General features: G+C 48.8%; 1 protein-coding gene across 4 annotated transcripts in view; it reads right to left on the bottom strand.

The window, feature by feature from the left end:
- The window catches only part of LOC135058148 (S-antigen protein-like), a 36,291-nt gene that overhangs the window by 10,689 nt on the left and 6,440 nt on the right, over positions 1-19,162 (bottom strand). For all 4 annotated transcript variants that reach the window (XR_010244638.1, XM_063963732.1, XM_063963731.1 and 1 more), the window contains exon 2: positions 17,922-18,579. Coding sequence is in view for 3 of the 4 variants with exons in the window: in XM_063963732.1 (XP_063819802.1) it covers positions 17,922-18,579 (658 nt within the window). In the remaining variant the exon portion in view is untranslated. The remainder of the gene's footprint in view (positions 1-17,921; positions 18,580-19,162) is intronic.

Raw genomic sequence — 19,162 nt, 5'->3', positions numbered from 1 at the left:
CCGGTGAGTAAATTCTTATTTTCTCTAACGTCCTAAGTGGATGCTGGGGACTCCGTAAGGACCAAGGGGATTATACCAAAGCTCCCAAACGGGCGGGAGAGTGCGGATGACTCTGCAGCACCGAATGAGAGAACTCAAGGTCCTCCTCAGCCAGGGTATCAAATTTGTAGAATTTAGCAAACGTGTTTGCCCCTGACCAAGTAGCAGCTCGGCAAAGTTGAAGAGCCGAGACCCCTCGGGCAGCCGCCCAAGAAGAGCCCACTTTCCTTGTGGAATGGGCTTTTACTGATTTAGGATGCGGCAGTCCAGCCGCAGAATGTGCAAGCTGAATCGTACTACAGATCCAGCAAGCAATAGTCTGCTTAGAAGCAGGTGCACCCAACTTGTTGGGCGCATACAGGATAAAAAGCGAGTCAGTCTTCCTGACTCCAGCTGTCCTGGAAACATAAATTTTTAGGGCCCTGACTACATCCAACAACTTGGAAGCCTCCAAGTCATTCGTAGCCGCAGGCACCACGATAGGTTGGTTCAGATGAAAAGCTGATACCACTTTGGGGAGAAACTGGGGACGAGTCCTCAATTCTGCCCTATCCATATGGAAAATCAGATAAGGGCTTTTACATGACAAAGCCGCCAATTCTGAAACCCGCCTGGCCGAAGCCAAGGCCAACAACATGACCACTTTCCACGTGAGATATTTTAAATCCACGGTTTTCAGTGGCTCAAACCAATGTGACTTTAGGAACTCCAACACCACGTTGAGATCCCAAGGTGCCACTGGAGGCACAAAAGGGGGCTGAATATGCAGCACTCCCTTAACAAAAGTCTGAACTTCAGGTAGTGAAGCCAATTCTCTCTGGAAGAAAATCGAGAGAGCCGAAATCTGGACCTTAATGGAACCCAATTTAAGGCCCATAGTCACCCCTGACTGTAGGAAGTGCAGGAACCGGCCCAGCTAAAATTCTTCCGTTGGGGCCTTCCTGGCCTCACACCACGTAACATATTTTCGCCATATGCGGTGATAATGGTTCGTGGTTACTTCTTTCCTAGCTTTTATCAGCGTAGGAATGACTTCCTCCGGAATGCCCTTTTCCTTCAGGATCCGGTGTTCAACCGCCATGCCGTCAAACGCAGCCGCGGTAAGTCTTGGAACAGACAGGGCCCCTGCTGCAGCAGGTCCTGTCTGAGCGGTAGAGGCCATGGGTCCTCTGACATCATTTCTTGAAGTTCCGGATACCACGCTCTTCTTGGCCAATCCGGAACAATGAGTATAGTTCTTACTCCTCTTCTCCTTATTATCCTCAGTACCTTTGGTATGAGAGGAAGAGGAGGGAACACATAAACCGATCGGTACACCCACGGTGTTACCAGAGCGTCCACAGCTATCGCCTGCGGGTCTCTTGACCTGGCGCAATATTTTTCTAGCTTTTTGTTTAGGCGGGACACCATCATGTCCACCTGTGGTTTTTCCCACTGGTTTACAATCATTTGAAAGACTTCTGGATGAAGTCCCCACTCTCCCGGGTGGAGGTCGTGCCTGCTGAGGAAGTCTGCTTCCCAGTTGTCCACTCCCGGAATGAACACTGCTGACAGTGCTAACACGTGATTTTCCGCCCATCTGAGAATCCTTGTGGCTTCTGCCATCGCCGTCCTGCTTCTCGTGCCGCCCTGTCGATTTACATGGGCGACTGCCGTGATGTTGTCTGACTGGATCAGTACCGGCTGGTTTTGAAGCAGGGGTTTTGCCTGACTTAGGGCATTGTAAATGGCCCTTAGTTCCAGAATATTTATGTGCAGGGAAGTCTCCTGACTTGACCATAGTCCTTTGAAGTTTCTTCCCTGTGTGACTGCTCCCCAGCCTCGAAGGCTGGCATCCGTGGTCACCCGGACCCAGTCCCGTATGCCGAATCTGCGGCCCTCTTGAAGATGAGCACTCTGCAGCCACCACAGCAGAGACACCCTTGTCCTTGGAGACAGGGTTATCAGACGATGCATCTGAAGATGCGATCCGGACCACTTGTCCAACAGGTCCCACTGAAAGGTTCTTGCATGAAACCTGCCAAATGGAATCGCTTCGTAGGAAGCTACCATTTTTCCCAGGATCCGCGTGCAGTGATGCACCGACACCTGCTTTGGTTTTAGGAGGCCTCTGACTAGAGATGACAGCTCCTTGGCCTTCTCCGGGAGAAACACTTTTCTCTGTTCTGTGTCCAGAACCATCCCTAGGAACAGCAGGCGTGTCGTAGGGACCAGCTGTGACTTTGGAATGTTTAGAATCCAGCCGTGCTGTTGTAGCACTTCCCGAGATAGTGCTACCCCTACCAACAACTGCTCTCTGGACCTCGCCTTTATCAGGAGATCGTCCAAGTACGGGATAATTAAATTTCCCTTCCTTCGAAGGAGTAGCATCATTTCCGCCATTACCTTGGTAAAGACCCTCGGAGCCGTGGAGAGACCGAACGGCAACGTCTGGAATTGGTAATGACAATCTTGTACCACAAACCTGAGGTACTCCTGGTGAGGATGGTAAATGGGGACATGTAGGTAAGCATCCTTGATGTCCAGCGATACCATGTAATCTCCCTCGTCCAGGCTCGCAATAACCGCCCTGAGCGATTCCATCTTGAACTTGAATTTTTTTATATATGTGTTCAAGGATTTCAAATTTAAAATGGGTCTCACCGAACCGTCCGGTTTCGGTACCACAGACATTGTGGAATAGTAACCCCTTCCTTGTTGAAGTAGGGGCACCTTTACTATCACTTGTTGTGAATACAGTTTTTGAATTGCCTGTAACACTGCCTCCCTGCCTGAGGGAGTGGTTGGCAAGGCAGATTTGAGGAAACGGCGGGGGGGAGACGTCTCGAATTCCAGTTTGTACCCCTGAGATACTATTTGAAGGATCCAGGGATCCACCCGAGAGCGAGCCCACTGCTTGCTGAAATGCTTGAGACGGGCCCCCACCGTACCTGGCTCTGCCTGTGGAGCCCCAGCGTCATGCTGTGGACTTAGAGGAAGCGGGGGAGGACTTTTGCTCCTGGGAACTGGCTGTATGCTGCAGCTTTTTCCCTCTACCTTTGCCTCTGGGCAGAAAGGACGCGCCTTTAACCCGCTTGCCCCTATTGGGCCGAAAGGACTGTACCTGATAATACGGTGCTTTCTTTGGTTGTGAGGGAACATGGGGCAAAAATGTAGACTTCACAGCTGTTGCTGTGGAAACGAGGTCCGAGAGACCATCGCCGAACAATTCCTCACCCTTATAAGGCAGAACTTCCATGTGTCGTTTGGAATCTGCATCACCTGTCCACTGCCGAGTCCATAACCCTCTCCTGGCAGAAATGGACATTGCACTAATTTTGGATGCCAGACGGCAAATATCCCTCTGTGCATCCCTCATGTATAAAAGTGTGTCTTTTATATGCTCTACGTTCAGCAAAATAGTGTCCCTGTCTAGGGTATCTATATTTTCTGACAGGGAATCTGACCACGCAGCAGCAGCGCTGCACATCCAGGCTGAAGCTATAGCTGGCCTCAGTATCACACCTGTGTGTGTGTATATATAGATTTCAGGATAGCCTCCTGCTTTCTATCAGCAGATTCCTTCAGGGCGGCCGTATCCGGAGACGGTAGTGCCACCTTCTTCGACAAGCGTGTGAGCGCTTTATCCACCCTAGGGGATGTTTCCCAGCGTGACCTATCCTCTGGCGGGAAAGGGTACGCCATTAGTAACCTCTTAGAAATTACCATCTTTTTATCAGGGGAAGCCCACGCTTCTTCACACACTTCATTTAATTCTTCAGATGGAGGAAAAGCTACTGGTAGTTTTTTCTCTCCAAACATTATACCCTTTTTTGTGGTACCGGGGGTAACATCAGAAATGTGCAACACATTTTTCATTGCCTCAATCATGTAACGTGTGGCCCTACTGGAAGTTACATTAGTCTCTTCGTCGTCGACACTGGAGTCAGTATCCGTGTCGACATCCGTGTCAACCATCTGAGGTAGCGGGCGTTTTAGAGCCCCTGATGGTTTTTGAGACGCCTGGGCAGGCACAGGCTGAGAAGCTGGCTGTCCCACATTAGGTATGTCGTCAAACCTTTTATGTAAGGAGTCGACACTATCACGTAATTCCTTCCACAGCACCATCCACTCAGGTGTCGACCCCGCAGGGGGTGACATCACATTTACAGGCATCTGCTCCGCCTCCACATAAGCCTCCTCATCAAACATGTCGACACAGCCGTACCGACACACCGCAAACACACAGGGAATGCTCTGACAGAGGACAGGACCCCACAAAGCCCTTTGGGGAGACAGAGAGAGAGTATGCCAGCACACACCAGAGCGCTATATAACACTGGGATCCCACTATCAATTAGTGTTTTCCCTATAGCTGCTTTTTTATATATATATTACATATATATATGTCTATACTGCGCCTAAATTTAGTGCCCCCCCTCTCTTTTTTACCCTTCTGTAGTTTTCTCAGACTGCAGGGGAGAGCCAGGGAGCTTCCTTCCAGCGGAACTGTGAGGGAAAAATGGCGCCAGTGTGCTGAGGGAGAAGCCCCGCCCCCTTTTCGGCGGACTTTCTCCCGCTTTTTCTGTGATACTGGCAGGGGTAATTTTACATCTATATAGCCTCTGGGACTATATATGATGTATATTTTGCCAGCCAAGGTGTTATCTATTGCCCTCAGGGCGCCCCCCCCCCCCCCCAGCGCCCTGCACCCATCAGTGACCGAAGTATGAGGTGTACATGAGGAGCAATGGCGCACAGCTGCAGTGCTGTGCGCTACCTTGGTGAAGACTGAAGTCTTCTGCCGCCGATTTTCCGGACCTTCTTCGTGCTTCTGGCTCTGTAAGGGGGACGGCGGCGCGGCTCCGGGAACGAACACCAAGGTCGGGTCCTGCGGTCAATCCCTCTGGAGCTAATGGTGTCCAGTAGCCTAAGAAGCCCAAACTACCACCTGTTAGGTAGGTTCGCTTCTTCTCCCCTTAGTCCCTCGCTGCAGTGAGTCTGTTGCCAGCAGATCTCACTGAAAATAAAAAACCTAAATATACTTTCTTTCTAGGTGCTCAGGAGAGCCCCTAGTGTGCATTCAGCTCGGCCGGGCACAAGAATCTAACTGACGTCTGGAGGAGGGTCTTAGTGGGAGGAGCCAGTGCACACCAGTAGTCTAAAAGTTTTCTTTGTAGTTGTGCCCAGTCTCCTGCGGAGCCGCTAATCCCCATGGTCCTTACGGAGTCCCCAGCATCCACTTAGGACGTTAGAGAAATCCTCGTAATGCCGTGAGTGAAATACCTAACTTTTGAGTAAAATAACTAAGCGCATGCGCTCTGCGAATCATGCACATGCGCAGTAAGCGACTAATCGCAATATAGAGAAAATCGGCAACGAGCGAACAACTCAGAATGAGGGCCAATATCATTTGGATCGTGAACGATATTGCATAGTGTGTATGCACCATAACTCTTTTTTGGTGACTACTCTTCACTTATTTACTGTGTTTTATTGTCTTAGCTTTAAACTGCATGTTGCTCATATGGCCTTTAATAAACTATCTAGCACAACATATTTCTATTGTTATATTTTAATTAGGAAGCGGTTGAGGTGCCCCTCTTGTGGGAACCCTCACTTTTGATTGGTTGCTCACACCTGGTGATGGCTCATGTCTGTTTTGTTTTTGGGTTCATCACCAATTGTGTTGGTTAATTATTTATTCTGTCACTATATCTGTTTTTAGTTAATTTACATAATTTAGGTAACTTTATTGGAAATGACTCCCATGTTTTTGCTGGGGTTTTTATTTTATTTATTTTTTTCTTCTGGGTATCCTTGAATTGATTGTATCTTGTTGTACACTGTATATATTTTTTTTTACTCTATTTGCATAAGTTGTGTCTGCTACATACTGACTGCTTATCAAACTGCTTTGGTTGTTGAGGTACAACTTTGATTTGTACCTTATTACTTGTTGTACAATATACTTTTCCATCTACTGCAGTGGTCGAAGTGCACTGGTACGTAGTGGTATGACATACTGGTACTTCGTTTCACTGACCCAGAAGTTGTTGCCTTGTGTCTGTACAGTGTGGGTGGGGGAGTGTCTTCCATGCTGCACGTGTGACAGCCACACACTCTGGAGCTCTGCAGTGCTGCCCGTCTGTTTGATTTCGCTTCCCGATTCGCTGCCCATGACTTCAGAGAGGTTGCAGGGAGCCATAGATGAAACTACGGACCCTGCTCCCCTTTGCAGTGTCACTCCTCCTATTCCCCCCCCCCCCACCACCACATTAACTGCTGTTGCTGCAACTTCTGGCTCCTGCAGGGTTGGATAAAACTACCCTCCCTCATCATCACTGCTTCTGCATTCCTCCCAACTGTCCCGATTTATGCGGGACAGTCCCTTTTTATGGGTCTGTCCCGCTGTCCTCCCGTGGACCGCAGTGTCCCGCGGTGGGGGGGGGGAGTTGGGAGGCTCCTGATCACTTGCTGCTCTGCTCAGTTCAGAGCAGAGCAGCGGAGAATAAACGCTGTGCACATGCGTACAGCGTCTATTCCAGTGAGGGAGAGGGACTGGGGGCATGGCCAGCGGCTCACAGAGTGCTGGCCATGCCCCCACTGTAACGAGATTTGGAGGTGTGGCTTGTGATCGCATCACCCGCATGAAGCCACGCCCCTTTCCATTAGGCCACACACCCTTTTCGCCACCCGCGCAAAGAGTCCCTCCTTACAACACCAGAATGTTGGGATGTATGCTTCTGTGCTCCCCTCCCTCTCACTTGACAGTTGCTTCTGGCTCCCACAAAGTTGTAGCAGGCTGGAACTAGGCTCCATGCTTCCTCTTCATATTATTATTATTATTATTACATTTTATTTATAAGGCGCCACATGTGTTCGCAGCGCCGTAAAAAGGACAGTACACGGAGGCAAAACATAGCATTACAGTAAATAAATAACAGAAATAGTGTACAGGTAACATAGAGCCCCACACATTCTCAAGATATAATACAGCTAAGATGGAAGTATTGAGGGATTGATCATCGTACTACTAGAGGCTGGTGGCCATAGATGGAGATGAGCCTTTACTTGCAGGGTAAAGATGGTCTTTGAGTAGGGGAGAGCTGCGAGTGAAATGTGTTGAGACGAGGGCTTAGATAACAAGAGGAAAGAGGGACCTGCTCTGAAGAGCTAACAATCTAGTGGGGAGGGGCGACAGACAGATGACAAGAGGTGCAGGCAAGCGGGAGTTAGCCTGATGGCAGTATGCAAGCAAAGCTGAGATGTTCACGGCATGGGCAGGGGGGTGGAGGTGCGGCTTCAGGACTGGGTTATGCATCGGGAGGGTATGCTTTGATGAATAGGTGGGTTTTTAGTGCCCGTTTGAAGCTTTGCAAGGTCGGGGAGAGTCTAATGGAGCGGGGAAGTGCGTTCCACTGAAGGGGAGCAGCACGGGCATAGTCTTGAACACGAGCATGGGAAGCAGTGACCAGGGCGGTGGAGAGGCGATGGACATTGGTTGACCGTAGGGGGATGGAGGGAGTATGAAGATAGAGGAGGTTGGAGATGTAGGGAGCAGTGGAATTAGGGATGGCCTTGTATGTGAGGGTGAGGAGTTTGAAGAGGATTCTGTAGGGGAATGGGAGCCAGTGTAGATTTTGGCAAAGGGGAGTGGGAGATGTGGTGCGGCGGGAGAGGAAGATAAGCCTAGCTGCAGAGTTTAGGACAGATTGGAGGGGAGCAAGATGGGAGCAAGCGAGGCCAGTGAGGAGAACATTGCAGTAGTCAAGTCGTGAGATGACCAGTGAGTGGATGATGAGTTTAGTTGCACTCTGGGAGAGATATAGCCTGATACGAGCAATGTTGCATAGCTGGAAACGACAGGATTGTGCCAGAGCTTGGATGTGGGGTGCAAAGGAGAGGGGGGAGTCAAGAGTGACACCCAACCAGCGGAGTTGGGGAACGGGGGATATGGTGGTGTTGTCAACAATGATAGAGATATTGGTCGGGGGTGTTGCTTTGGATGGGGGGAAGATGATGAGTTCAGTTTTGTCCATGTTGAGCTTCAGAGAGCGCTCAGACATCCAGGAGGAGATTGCAGAAAGGCAGCTGGAAACCTGGGAGAGGACAGAGGGGGACAGATCAGGAGAGGAGAGGTAGAATTGTGTGTCATCAGCATAGAGGTGGTATTGAAGGCCAAAGGAGTTAATGAGCGCACCCAGGGAAGAGGTGTACAGGGAGAACAGAAGGGGTCCAAGGACAGAACCCTGAGGGACACCAACAGGAAGGATGGAAGGGTGTGAGGTGGTGCTGGAGGCAGACACAGAGAAGGAGCGGTTAGTGAGGTAAGAAGAAAACCAGTCAAGGACAGTGCTAGAGAGGCCAGCGTTTTGGAGTGTGCGCAGGAGGAGAGGATGATCTACGGTGTCAAAGGCAGCAGAGAGGTCCAGAAGGATGAGCAGAGAGAAGTGGCCCTTGGATTTGGCCGAAAGCAGGTCATTGGTGACTTTCACCAGGGCAGTCTCAGTTGAGTGGAGTGCGTGAAAGCCAGATTGTAGTGGATCGAGGATGGAGTTGTCAGAGAGGTGGCTTGTGAGATGGCTGTAGACCAGTCATTCAAGTAATTTGGAGGCGAAAGGGAGAAGAGAGATGGGGCAGTAGTTAGTGGGTGATGAGGGGTCGAGGTTGGGTTTTTTGAGAATAGGTTAGAACAGAGCATGTTTGAATGGCGAGGGGAAGATGCCGGTAGAGAGGGACAGGTTAAAGAGGTGAGCAAGGTGGGAGCAGGCAGTGGGGGAGAGGGAGCGGAGAAGACGGGAGGGAAGGGGGTCCAGTGGGCAGGTGGAGGGGGGAGGATAAGATGAGGGAGTGGACTTCCTTTTCAGAAGTGGGACGGAAGGAGGACAGGGTGGGATAGATGCAGGGGAGGGATAGAGGGTACAGGGGGTAGCAGAGGGGTGACGGCGGGAGATGTCGTGTTGGATGTCCTCAATTTTGGAGATGAAGAAGGAGGCAAAGTCAGTGGCAGTGAGGGAGGATGGGAGGGGAGGAGGAGGGGGGCGAAGGAGAGTGTTGAAAGTTTCAAAGAGACGGCGTGGATAGGAGAACTGAGAAGAGTTGAGTGCTTGGAAAATGGATTGCTTGGCGAGGGAAAGAGCAGAGCTGTAGGAGGAGAGAATAAACTTGAAATGGAGGAAGTCCGGCAGAGAGTGAAATTTCCTCCAGGAGCGTTCATCGGAGCGTGAACATTTTTGTAAGAAACGTGTTAGTTTGGTGTGCCAGTGTTGGGGTTTGGAGCGGCGGAGGGGGACAGAGGAGAGGGGGGCAACAGAGTCAAGAGCAGCGGTTAGGGAAGAGTTATAAAAGGAGGCTGCCTGGTTGGGACAAGTCATAGTGGAAAGAGGAGAGAGGAAAGTCTCAAGGGAGGACATGAAAGTGGGATTGAGAGACCCGCGATTGCGTCTGGTGGTGGTGGGTCTGGGCGTGGAGAGGAGGAAGGAGGATGAGAGGGTGAAAGAAAGCAGATGGTGGTCAGAGAGAGGGAAGGAAGAGTTGGAGAAATCAGAGAGATCACATCGGTGGGTGAAGACAAGGTCGAGGGAGTGGCTGAGATTGTGAGTAGGGGTGGAGGTCCATTGAGAAAGTCCAAAGGAGGTGGAAAGGGCGAGAAGATTAGTGGAAGCAGCATTAGTGATGTCAATAGGGATGTTAAAGTCACCGAGGATGACAGAGGGGAGGTCGGAGGAGCGAAAGTGGGGAAGCCAGGCAGCAAAGTTGTCGAGGAAAGGTGAACAGTGGCCAGGGGGGCGGTAGATCACTGCCACAAGGATGTGAATGGGGTAGAAAAGGCGGATAGTGTGGACCTCGAAGGTGGAAAAGGTGAGGGAGGGCTCAGGTGGGATGACACGAAAGGTGCTGTTAGGGGAGAGAAGGATGCCCACGCCTACACCCTGGCGGCCATCAGGTCTGACCGTGTGGGTGAAGGAGAGGCCTCCGTAGGAGAGGGCTGCAGGAGAGGTGGTGTCAGAGGAGTAGAGCCAGGTTTCAGTGATGGCGAGAAGGTGAAAAGAGTGGGAGATGAAGAGGTCGTTGATAGTTGGCAGCTTGTTGCAGATTGATCTAGCATTCCAGAGTGCACAGAAGAAAGGAAGGGAGGGGACAGGGGAGATAGGGATAAGGTTGGCTGGGTTCAGAGAGTATGTGGGTGATTTGGAATTTGGGGGGTGAAAGCCAGATTCTTCTCCATTCACAGCCACTGGATCCACTCAACTTCTACCACCCACAGATGCCATCTTTTCTCTTACGTTCTAGAGCAGGGATGGGGAACCTTCGGCCCTCCAGCTGTTGTTGAACTACACATCCCAGCATGCCCTGCAACAGTTGTAGCATGGCCAAATAGCAAAACTGTAGCAAGGCATGCTGGTACGTGTAGTTCAGCAACAGCTGGAGGGCCGAAGGTTCCCCATCCCTGTTCTAGAGGATGCTGGTGTCCATATTAGTACCATAGGGTATAGACGGGTCCACCAGGAGCCATTGGCACTTTAAGAGTTTGAGAGTGTGGGCTGGCTCCTCCCTCTATGCCCCTCCTACCAGACTCAGTTTAGAAAATGTGCCCAGAGGATCCGGTCACAGCTAGAGGAGCTCTACAGAGTTTCCTTAGTAAAGTTTAGTTTTAGAGTTTATTTTTTTACAGGGAGGCCGCTGGCAACAGCCTCCCTGCAGCAAGAGACTGAGGGGGGGAGGAGTGTCTGCCCTGCGGGGTCTGAGCCACTGTCTCCACTGACTGGACACTGAGCTCCAGAGGGGATAGATCATTCCCCGCCGCAGGAGATCGCTCACCCCAGCAGCATGCCGCCACCCCCTTACAGAGCTGAAGATTGTGGCGAGTGAGTCACCGACCCCCCTAGCAATTGGGGGGCCGGTGTAAAGATGGCGGCATCAGGGTAGGAGCACAGTATTAACTGCGCTCCGGAGGCTCAGCGGTACATAGTGCAGCGCTGTGAGGGGTGCCCTGAGCCAGCACCTACACCCTACACTTGTCACACAGCCTGTCGGGGTCCCCGGATCTCAGCCAGCATCAATCCTCAGGCCAGTATAATCCTGTGAAGAGCGAGAAGACAGCGCCATTTTGGGGGCGGAGCCTCTCTTCAGAGCGGACCCAGCAGGGTTTCAGCGCCATTTTCCTGCCTGCACAACGCTGTCAGTGAAGAGCAAGTCCCTCCCCAGCAACTCCAGCTATTTATCACGGTACCAGGGGGTTGTAGAAGGGGGGGCTGCAAAACGACTGTGTAACCTATTAAGGTGCACAGTCAGCGCTGATAGAGGGTCTCCCTTTATATTAAAAGCGCTGTGTGCGGGTTGGCTCCAATCTCTGTGTTTCTCTTGCCATTCTTGGGGGTGAAACTCTGTCTGCCGTCCCGTGTGTGTGTGTGTGTGTGTGTGTGTGTGTGTGTGTGTGTGTGTGTGTGTGTGTGTATGTGTGTGTGTGTGTTTGTGTGTGTTTGTGTGTGTTTGTGTGTGTTTGTGTGTGTGTTTGTGTGGAGTGTCATTAAGCAATGTCCAGAGACTCTGTGTCATATGCTGCAGAGGATATGTCCTCTCTGGATGATCCCATTCCATGTAATCAGGATTGCACTGGTTTAGCACAGATTCCAGCAAGGGAGCCTGAGTGGTTATCCTCTATCAAATCTATGATTTCTCAGATTTCTAATAGGGTTGCACAAAATGAATCTGCAACTCAGGCTTTACAGGAACTCTATGGCAGTATGGCCCAGTTCTGGTACATCAGGGCTCCCCGCTGTATATTCCCATAAACGTGCTCTAGCTCAGATCATGCAGGATGAAACCAATACCGACCCTGATACTACAGACGGTGACGGGGATGTGTTGCGGGGGGCTGCATCACTTGCAAAAGGGGAGCAGTTGATAATAGAGACTATTAGGGATGTGTTAAATATTGCTGATACCTGAGCAGGTTGAGGAGGCCTACTTCACTGAAAATAAGAAAGTCTCGCTAACCTTCCCTGCATCAAAGGAATTAAATGCTATATTTGAAAAGGCTTGTGAAAACCCGGTTAAAAAATTCCAGATACCTAAAAGGGTTCTGGTAGCATTTCCTTTTCCGGTAGAGGATAGAAAAAAATGGGAAAACCCGCCTATTGTTGACGCGTCAGTATCCAGACTCTCAAAAAAGGTGATTTTACCTGTTCCAGGATCTAGGGCCTTGAAAGAGCTGGTTGATCCTAAAATTGATAATATGCTCAAATCCATGTACACGGCTTCTGGGGCAATACTACGTCCCACTATTGCCAGTGCTTGGATTGCCAAAGCTATAGTAAAGTGGTCAGGCATGTTACTTGAGGATTTGGATACTATGGAGAAATGTGATGTTGAATTGTTTTTACGTAACATTCAGGATTCGGCAGGATTTCTGATCGAATCCATGAAGGACCTGGGTTCCATGGCTGCAGGGATTTCCTCCATGTCAGTATCAGCTCATCGAGGGCTGTGGTTGCGCCAGTGGTCTGCCGACATGGAATCCAGGAGGAGTTTGGAGACACTACCCTACACAGGTCAGGCTCTCTTTGGGGAAGCGTTAGATGCATGGATATCCACGGCTACGGCTGGTAAGTCACCCTTCCTTGCCTCAGCTACACCTGCTCCGAAGAAACCTTTTTCTTCAGTTATGCCACAGTCCTTTCGGTCTAACAAGCCCAGAAAGGCAAAGCCGTCCAACACCTTCTTTCGGGGAGGATGGCCCAAGTTCAATTAACCTGCGGCGGCAGGTTCCCAGAAACAGAAACCTGCTTCAGGTACACCAAAGTCCTCCACATGATGGAGGACTGCACGCCCCAGAGGTGGGGCCAGTGGGAGTGAGACTCAGACATTTCAGTCATGTCTGGGTGTCCTCCGGCCTGGACCCCTGGGTGCAAGATGTTGTGTCCCAGGGGTACAGGCTGGAATTTCAAACTCTCCCTCACTGATTTTTCAGATCAGGCTTGCCAGGACTGTCCTGCAAGAAGCCATCCAGAAGTTGGTGGTGGCACAGGTCATTGTGCCAGTACCACCTCACATGCAGAACAAAGGTTACTATTCAAACCTTTTAGTGGTACCAAAACCGGATGGTTCAGTCAGGCCCATTCTGAACTTAAAATCACTAAACCCCTTTCTGAGGGAGTTCAACTTCAAAATGGAGTCCCTAAGGGCGGTGATATCAGGTCTGGAGGAGGGCGAATTCCTAGTATCCCTGGATACCAAGGATGCGTACCTCCACATTCCGATTTGGCTGCCGCATCAAGCTTATCTGCGATTTGCACTGTTGGACTGTCCCTTTCAGTTCCAGGCCCTCCCATTCGGTCTCTCCACAGCACCGAGGGTTTTCACCAAGGTGATAGCGGAAATGATTATTCTCCTCCGCAGACAGGGGGTGAACATAATTCCGTATCTGGATGATCTGCTGATAAAGGCAACGTCCAAGGAGAAGCTGTTACGATCCATAACACTCACGACTCAGCTTCTCAGAAAACATGGTTGGATCCTGAATCTTCCAAAGTCACATTTGGAACCAAACCAGAATGTTGTCGTTTCTGGGAATGATCCTCAACACGGAAGTGCAGAGGGTGTTTCTCCCAGTGGAAAAGGCATTGTTTATTTAAACAATGGTCTGGGATGTCTTGAAGCCAGCCTGGGTGTCAATTCATCAGTGCATTCGCCTTCTGGGGAAGATGGTAGCCTTGTACGAGGCTCTGCAGTATGGGAGGTTTCACGCTCGGTCCTTCCAACTGGATCTCCTAGACAAGTGGTCGGGATCTCATCTACACATGCACCAGAGAATTTGTCTGTCGCCAAAGGCCAGGATTTCACTCCTCTGGTGGCTGCAATTATCTCACCTTCTGGAGGGCCACAGGTTCAGGATTCAGGACTGGAACCTTCTAACCACGGATGCAAGTCTCTGGGGCTGGGGTGCAGTCACTCAAGGGGAAACCTTCCAAGGAAGGTGGTCAAGTCTGGAAGCTGGCCTGCCGATAAACATTCTGGAACTAAGCCGTGTACAAAGGTCTCCTCCAAGCGGCCCATCTTCTGAGAAATTGGGCCATTCAGGTGCAGTCGGACAATGTGACAACAGTGGCTTACATAAACCGACAGGGCGGAATGAAGAGCAGAGCTGCAATGGCAGAGGTAACATGAATCATCCTCTGGGCAGAAAAGCATACATTGGCGCTGTCAGCAATCTTCATTCCGGGAGTAGACAACTGGGAAGCGGACTTCCTCAGCAGACATGATCTCCATCCAGGGGAATGGGCTCTCCATCCGGAGGTGTTCAAGGAGGTAACAGATCATTGGGACGTACCCCAGATCAACATGATGGCCTCTCATCTCAACAAGAAGCTTCGGCTGTATTGTTCGAAGGACCCGCAAGTCATACTGACTCCATGGGTGTTCCAGTCGGTGTACGTGTTTCCTCCACTTCCACTCATCCCAAGAGTTCTAAAGCTCATAAGGAGAACAAAGGTTCAAGCGATCCTCATGGCACCAGAGTAGCCAAGAAGGGCTTGGTACGCGGATCTTCTGGATCTACTGCAAGAAGAGCTGATGCCTCTTCCTCTTCGGGAGGATCTGCTGCAGCAGGGGCCGTTCACCTATCAAGACTTACCGTGGCTGCATTTGACGGCATGGAGGTTGAATGCCTGATACTAGCTCGGAAGGGCATTCCGAACAAGGTTATTCCTACCTTGATACAGGCTAGGAAAGGAGTAACATCTAAACATTACCATCAAATTTGGAAAAAATATGTATCTTGGTGTAAGTCCAAGAAATTTCCTGCGGTGGAGTTTCAACTAGGACGGTTTCTACTCTTCTTACAAGCTGGTGTGGATATGGGCATAAAGTTAGGATCTGTGAAGGTCCAGATTTCGGCCCTATCCGTTTTCTTCCAAAAACAATTGGCTGCCCTCCCTGAGCTTCAGACCTTTTTGAAGGGAGTTCTGCACATCCAGCCTCCCTTTGTACCACCTACGGCGCCTTGGGACCTTAACGTGGTGTTGCAGTTCCTCCAATCTGACTGGTTCGAGCCTCCCCAAGAGGAGGTTGAAGTAAAATTTCTTACGTGGAAAGCTGTCACTTTGTTGGCTTTAGCTTCCGCTAAACGTGTGTCGGAGTTGGGGGCTTTATCGTGTAAAAGCCCATACTTGATCTTCCACGAAGATAGAGCTGAGCTCCGGACACTTCAGCATTTTCTTCCCAAGGTTGTGTTGGCATTTCATATCAACCAACCTATTGTGGTGCCAGTGGCTACTGACTCTTCAATTTCATCAAAGTCATTGGATGTTGTAAGGGCTCTGAAAATCTATGTGAAGAGGACTGCTCATCACAGAAAATTGGACTCTGTTTGTCCTGTATGATCCCAAGAAAATTGGGTGTCCAGCTTCTAAGCAGACAATCTCTCGCTGGATTAGGTTCACTATTCAGCATGCGTATTCTACGGCAGGATTGCTGTGTCCTACGTCTGTCAAGACCCAATCTACTCGTAAGGTGGGGTCCTCCTGGGCAGCTGCCCAGGGTGTCTCGGCTTTACAACTTTGTCGAGCTGCAACTTGGTCTGGGTCGAACACGTTTGCAAAGTTCTACAAGTTCGATACTTTGGCCTCTGATGACCTGAAGTTCAGTTAATCAGTTCTGCAGGAGCATCAGCGCTCTCCCTCCCATTCTGGGAGCTTTGGTACATCCCCATGGTACTAATGTGGACCCCAGCATCCTCTAGGATGTAAGAGAAAATAGGATTTTGGTTACCTACAGGTAAATCCTTTTCTCGTAGTCCGTAGAGGATGCTGGGCGCCCACCCAGTGCTTCATTTTCCTTCTATCGTTATTTGGTTCAGTACAACTTTGTTTCAGTTGAGTACTGCATTGTTTTCAAGCTATGTTAGCTTGATGTGACCTGTATGTGTGAGCTGGTATGAATCTCGCCACTATCTGTGTTAAATCCTTCTCTCGAAGATGTCCGTCTCCTCGGGCACAGTTTCTAGACTGAGTCTGGTAGGAGGGGCATAGAGGGAGGAGCCAGCCCACACTCTCAAACTTTTAAAGTGCCAATGGCTCCTGGTGGACCCGTCTATATCCCATAGTACTAATGTGGACCCCAGCATCCTATACGGACTACGAGAAAAGGATTTACCGGTAGTTAACCAAAATCCTATTAGTCTGCATGGAGGATGTCTCCCTTAGCTCTGCTAACTAGTTACAGTCAGAAGCAACTGGTGAGTAATACCATATAGGGTGCCTACAGTATGTGTGTGTTTTTTCTTCCCTGTGTGGAAACTATGTAGCTGGGATTTTTCCTATTGGCGCCCATATGTGTGTGTTTTCTCCTATTCATGCAAGTGTGTGTGTGTGTGTATTCTCCTTTCGGTGCCATGTGTGTATTTTCTCCTATCATTTTCCATGTGTGTGTTCCTCTTTTGGTGCTCATGCGTGTGTGTTTTCTTTTTTCTTTCAAAGCTTAAATGTTTTATTGTTTAAAAAAATAAATGTTTGTTTTCTTTCATACAAAGCCTAGGTGTTTTATTATTTTCCTGTGGGGGCCAATGTGTTTTATTTTTCATGCATAGTCTATGCAATTTTTTATTTTCCTATGGGGGCCCATATAGTATTTTTTTTTTCTATGTGGATGCCTATGTGTGTGTTTTTTCCTTTCAGGGGCCTGTGTGTGTATGTGAGTGTTTTTTCCTATCAATGCTTATGTGTGTGTGTGTGTGTGTGTGTGTGTGTGTGTGTGTGTGTGTGTGTGTGTGTGTGTGTGTGTGTGTGTTTATTTTTCATGCATAGTCTATGCATTTTTTTATTTTCCTATAGGGGCTCACACAGTAGCTTTTTTTCCCTATTGATGCCTACAGTATGTGGGTGTTTATTCTTATTGTGGCCTACTGTTTGTGTGCGTGTCTTTTTTTCTTGTCACTCAAGGGGAAACCTTCCAAGGAAGGTGGTCAAGTCTGGAAGCTGGCCTGCCGATAAACATTCTGGAACTAAGAGCCGTGTACAAAGGTCTCTTCCAAGCGGCCCATCTTCTGAGAAATCGGACCATTCAAGTGCAGTCGGACAATGTGACAACAGTGGCTTACATAAACCGACAGGGCGGAATGAAGAGCAGAGCTGCAATGGCAGAGGTAACAAGAATCATCCTCTGGGCAGAAAAGCATGCGTTGGCGCTGTCAGCAATCTTCATTCCGGGAGTAGACAACTGGGAAGCGGACTTCCTCAGCAGACATGATCTCCATCCTGGGGAATGGGCTCCCCATCCGGAGGTGTTCAAGGAGGTAACAGATCTTTGGGGCGTACCCCAGATCAACATGATGGTCTCTCATCTCAACAAGAAGCTACTGTTTGTGTGCGTGTCTTTTTTCTTGTCTTTTGAGTGACCACGCCCCCTATTCCAAATTTCCCATATACCCACTTCAAAATTCCCACTTCGACCACTGATCTATTGTAATGTTTGTTTTGATACATATGCTTCACAATAAATAATATTTAAAAAAGCTGATAAAGGCACTGATTTTGTAATATATTTAATATTTTCTGATGAATCTATGCATTTTTATGGTCTTCTGCTGTTGTGACTGTCTCAATAAATTTTATATAAAAAAAACCAACTGATAAAATACGGCATAAAAATTGGATTAACAGTATTTGGGGGGTGGGTGGATGTTGGCAGCAATCATGTGAGACTTTGTCTAAAAATATATGTTGGCATCCAGTCACTACTCATTGGATGAGTTTACCAGCATCCTGTACAAAATGATGCTGTTTAATTATATATTTCAGTATAAATAGCTAAATATTTAACTTTGTCTCATTAACTGTATTGTGCTTTCATGTGTTTTGAGATATAATTATTTGGGATGGTTTAATTTTTTAGTAACTCACCAATTGGGACCACCAGGACCTCCAGGACCATCTCTGCCGTGTCTTGGAGGGTTGATGCCATGAGAAACGTTATAATGTGGGGGCAGTCCAGTTACATTTTGGTTGTTAAATGGATAGAAGCCATGACTGCCGTTACCGCCTGGACCTTCAGGACCACCAGGACCTCCAGGACCATCTCTGCCGTGTCTTGGAGGGTTGATGCCATGAGAAACGTTATAATGTGGGGGCAGTCCAGTTACATTTTGGTTGTTAAATGGATAGAAGCCATGACTGCCGTTACCGCCTGGACCTTCAGGACCACCAGGACCATCTCTGTCGTGTCTTGGAGGGTTGATGCCAAGAGAAACGTTATAATGTGGGGGCAGTCCAGTTACATTTTTGTTGTCAAATGGATAGAAGCCATGACTGTCGTTACCGTCTGGACCTTCAGGACCACCAGGACCTCTAGGATCATCTCTGCCGTGTCTTGGAGGGTTGATGCCAAGAGAAACGTTGTAATGTGGGGGCAGTCCGGTTACATTTTGGTTGTCAAACGGATAGAAGCCATGACCGCCGTTACTGCCTGGACCTTCAGGACCATCAAGACCTCCAGGACCATCAGAACCACTAGGACCACCTGGACCACCATGACCTCCAGGACCACTAGGACCATGATTTCCTGTTTTAACAATATTTTCAAAATAAACACAATATAAACTATTAGTAAGAATACTGAATGCTATCTAACTATTTTTATAGGTTTCATAAACTTAAAATCAGATGAAAGCAAACAGGACTTCCAAATACAAAGTGATCATATATTTAGTAAAGAATCAATGTTTTAAAACTATAAATCTATTAAACTGCTTCTAAAGTCATATTACACTGCAGAACGAGATAATATCCAGCACTCTTGTATCAACAACTCTGTATTTATGTTCTTTATGGTACATATTATGTATTTATTATAAACATCTGAGCTACATTATTGTCTTTAAGTATTTTGACATACGTAAAAGAGTCTTCTGCATTTAAATCTTGTTTAAATGACAAAGTTACAAGATATAAAGCCAACATGTCAATGAGCTATTGAAGACTAGATTTTCCCAGCAAGCTAAATACTCTCAGGCTAAATATTACACATATGGGGCCGAGTTCGGCAGCCATGCGGGGTGTTTCTAGCAGGTAGATAGTTGCTAGCAGATCTTTGCAAAATGGTCATGGCCAGGAAGTAATGATGCTCGAGTTCGGTGGCAGTGCGG

Source organism: Pseudophryne corroboree, chromosome 3 (genome assembly GCF_028390025.1).
Source record: "Pseudophryne corroboree isolate aPseCor3 chromosome 3, aPseCor3.hap2, whole genome shotgun sequence".
Classification (NCBI taxonomy): Eukaryota; Metazoa; Chordata; class Amphibia; order Anura; family Myobatrachidae; genus Pseudophryne; species Pseudophryne corroboree.
The sequence above is the reverse complement of the archived record's forward strand: the minus strand, read 5'-3'. Positions and strand labels throughout refer to the sequence as shown.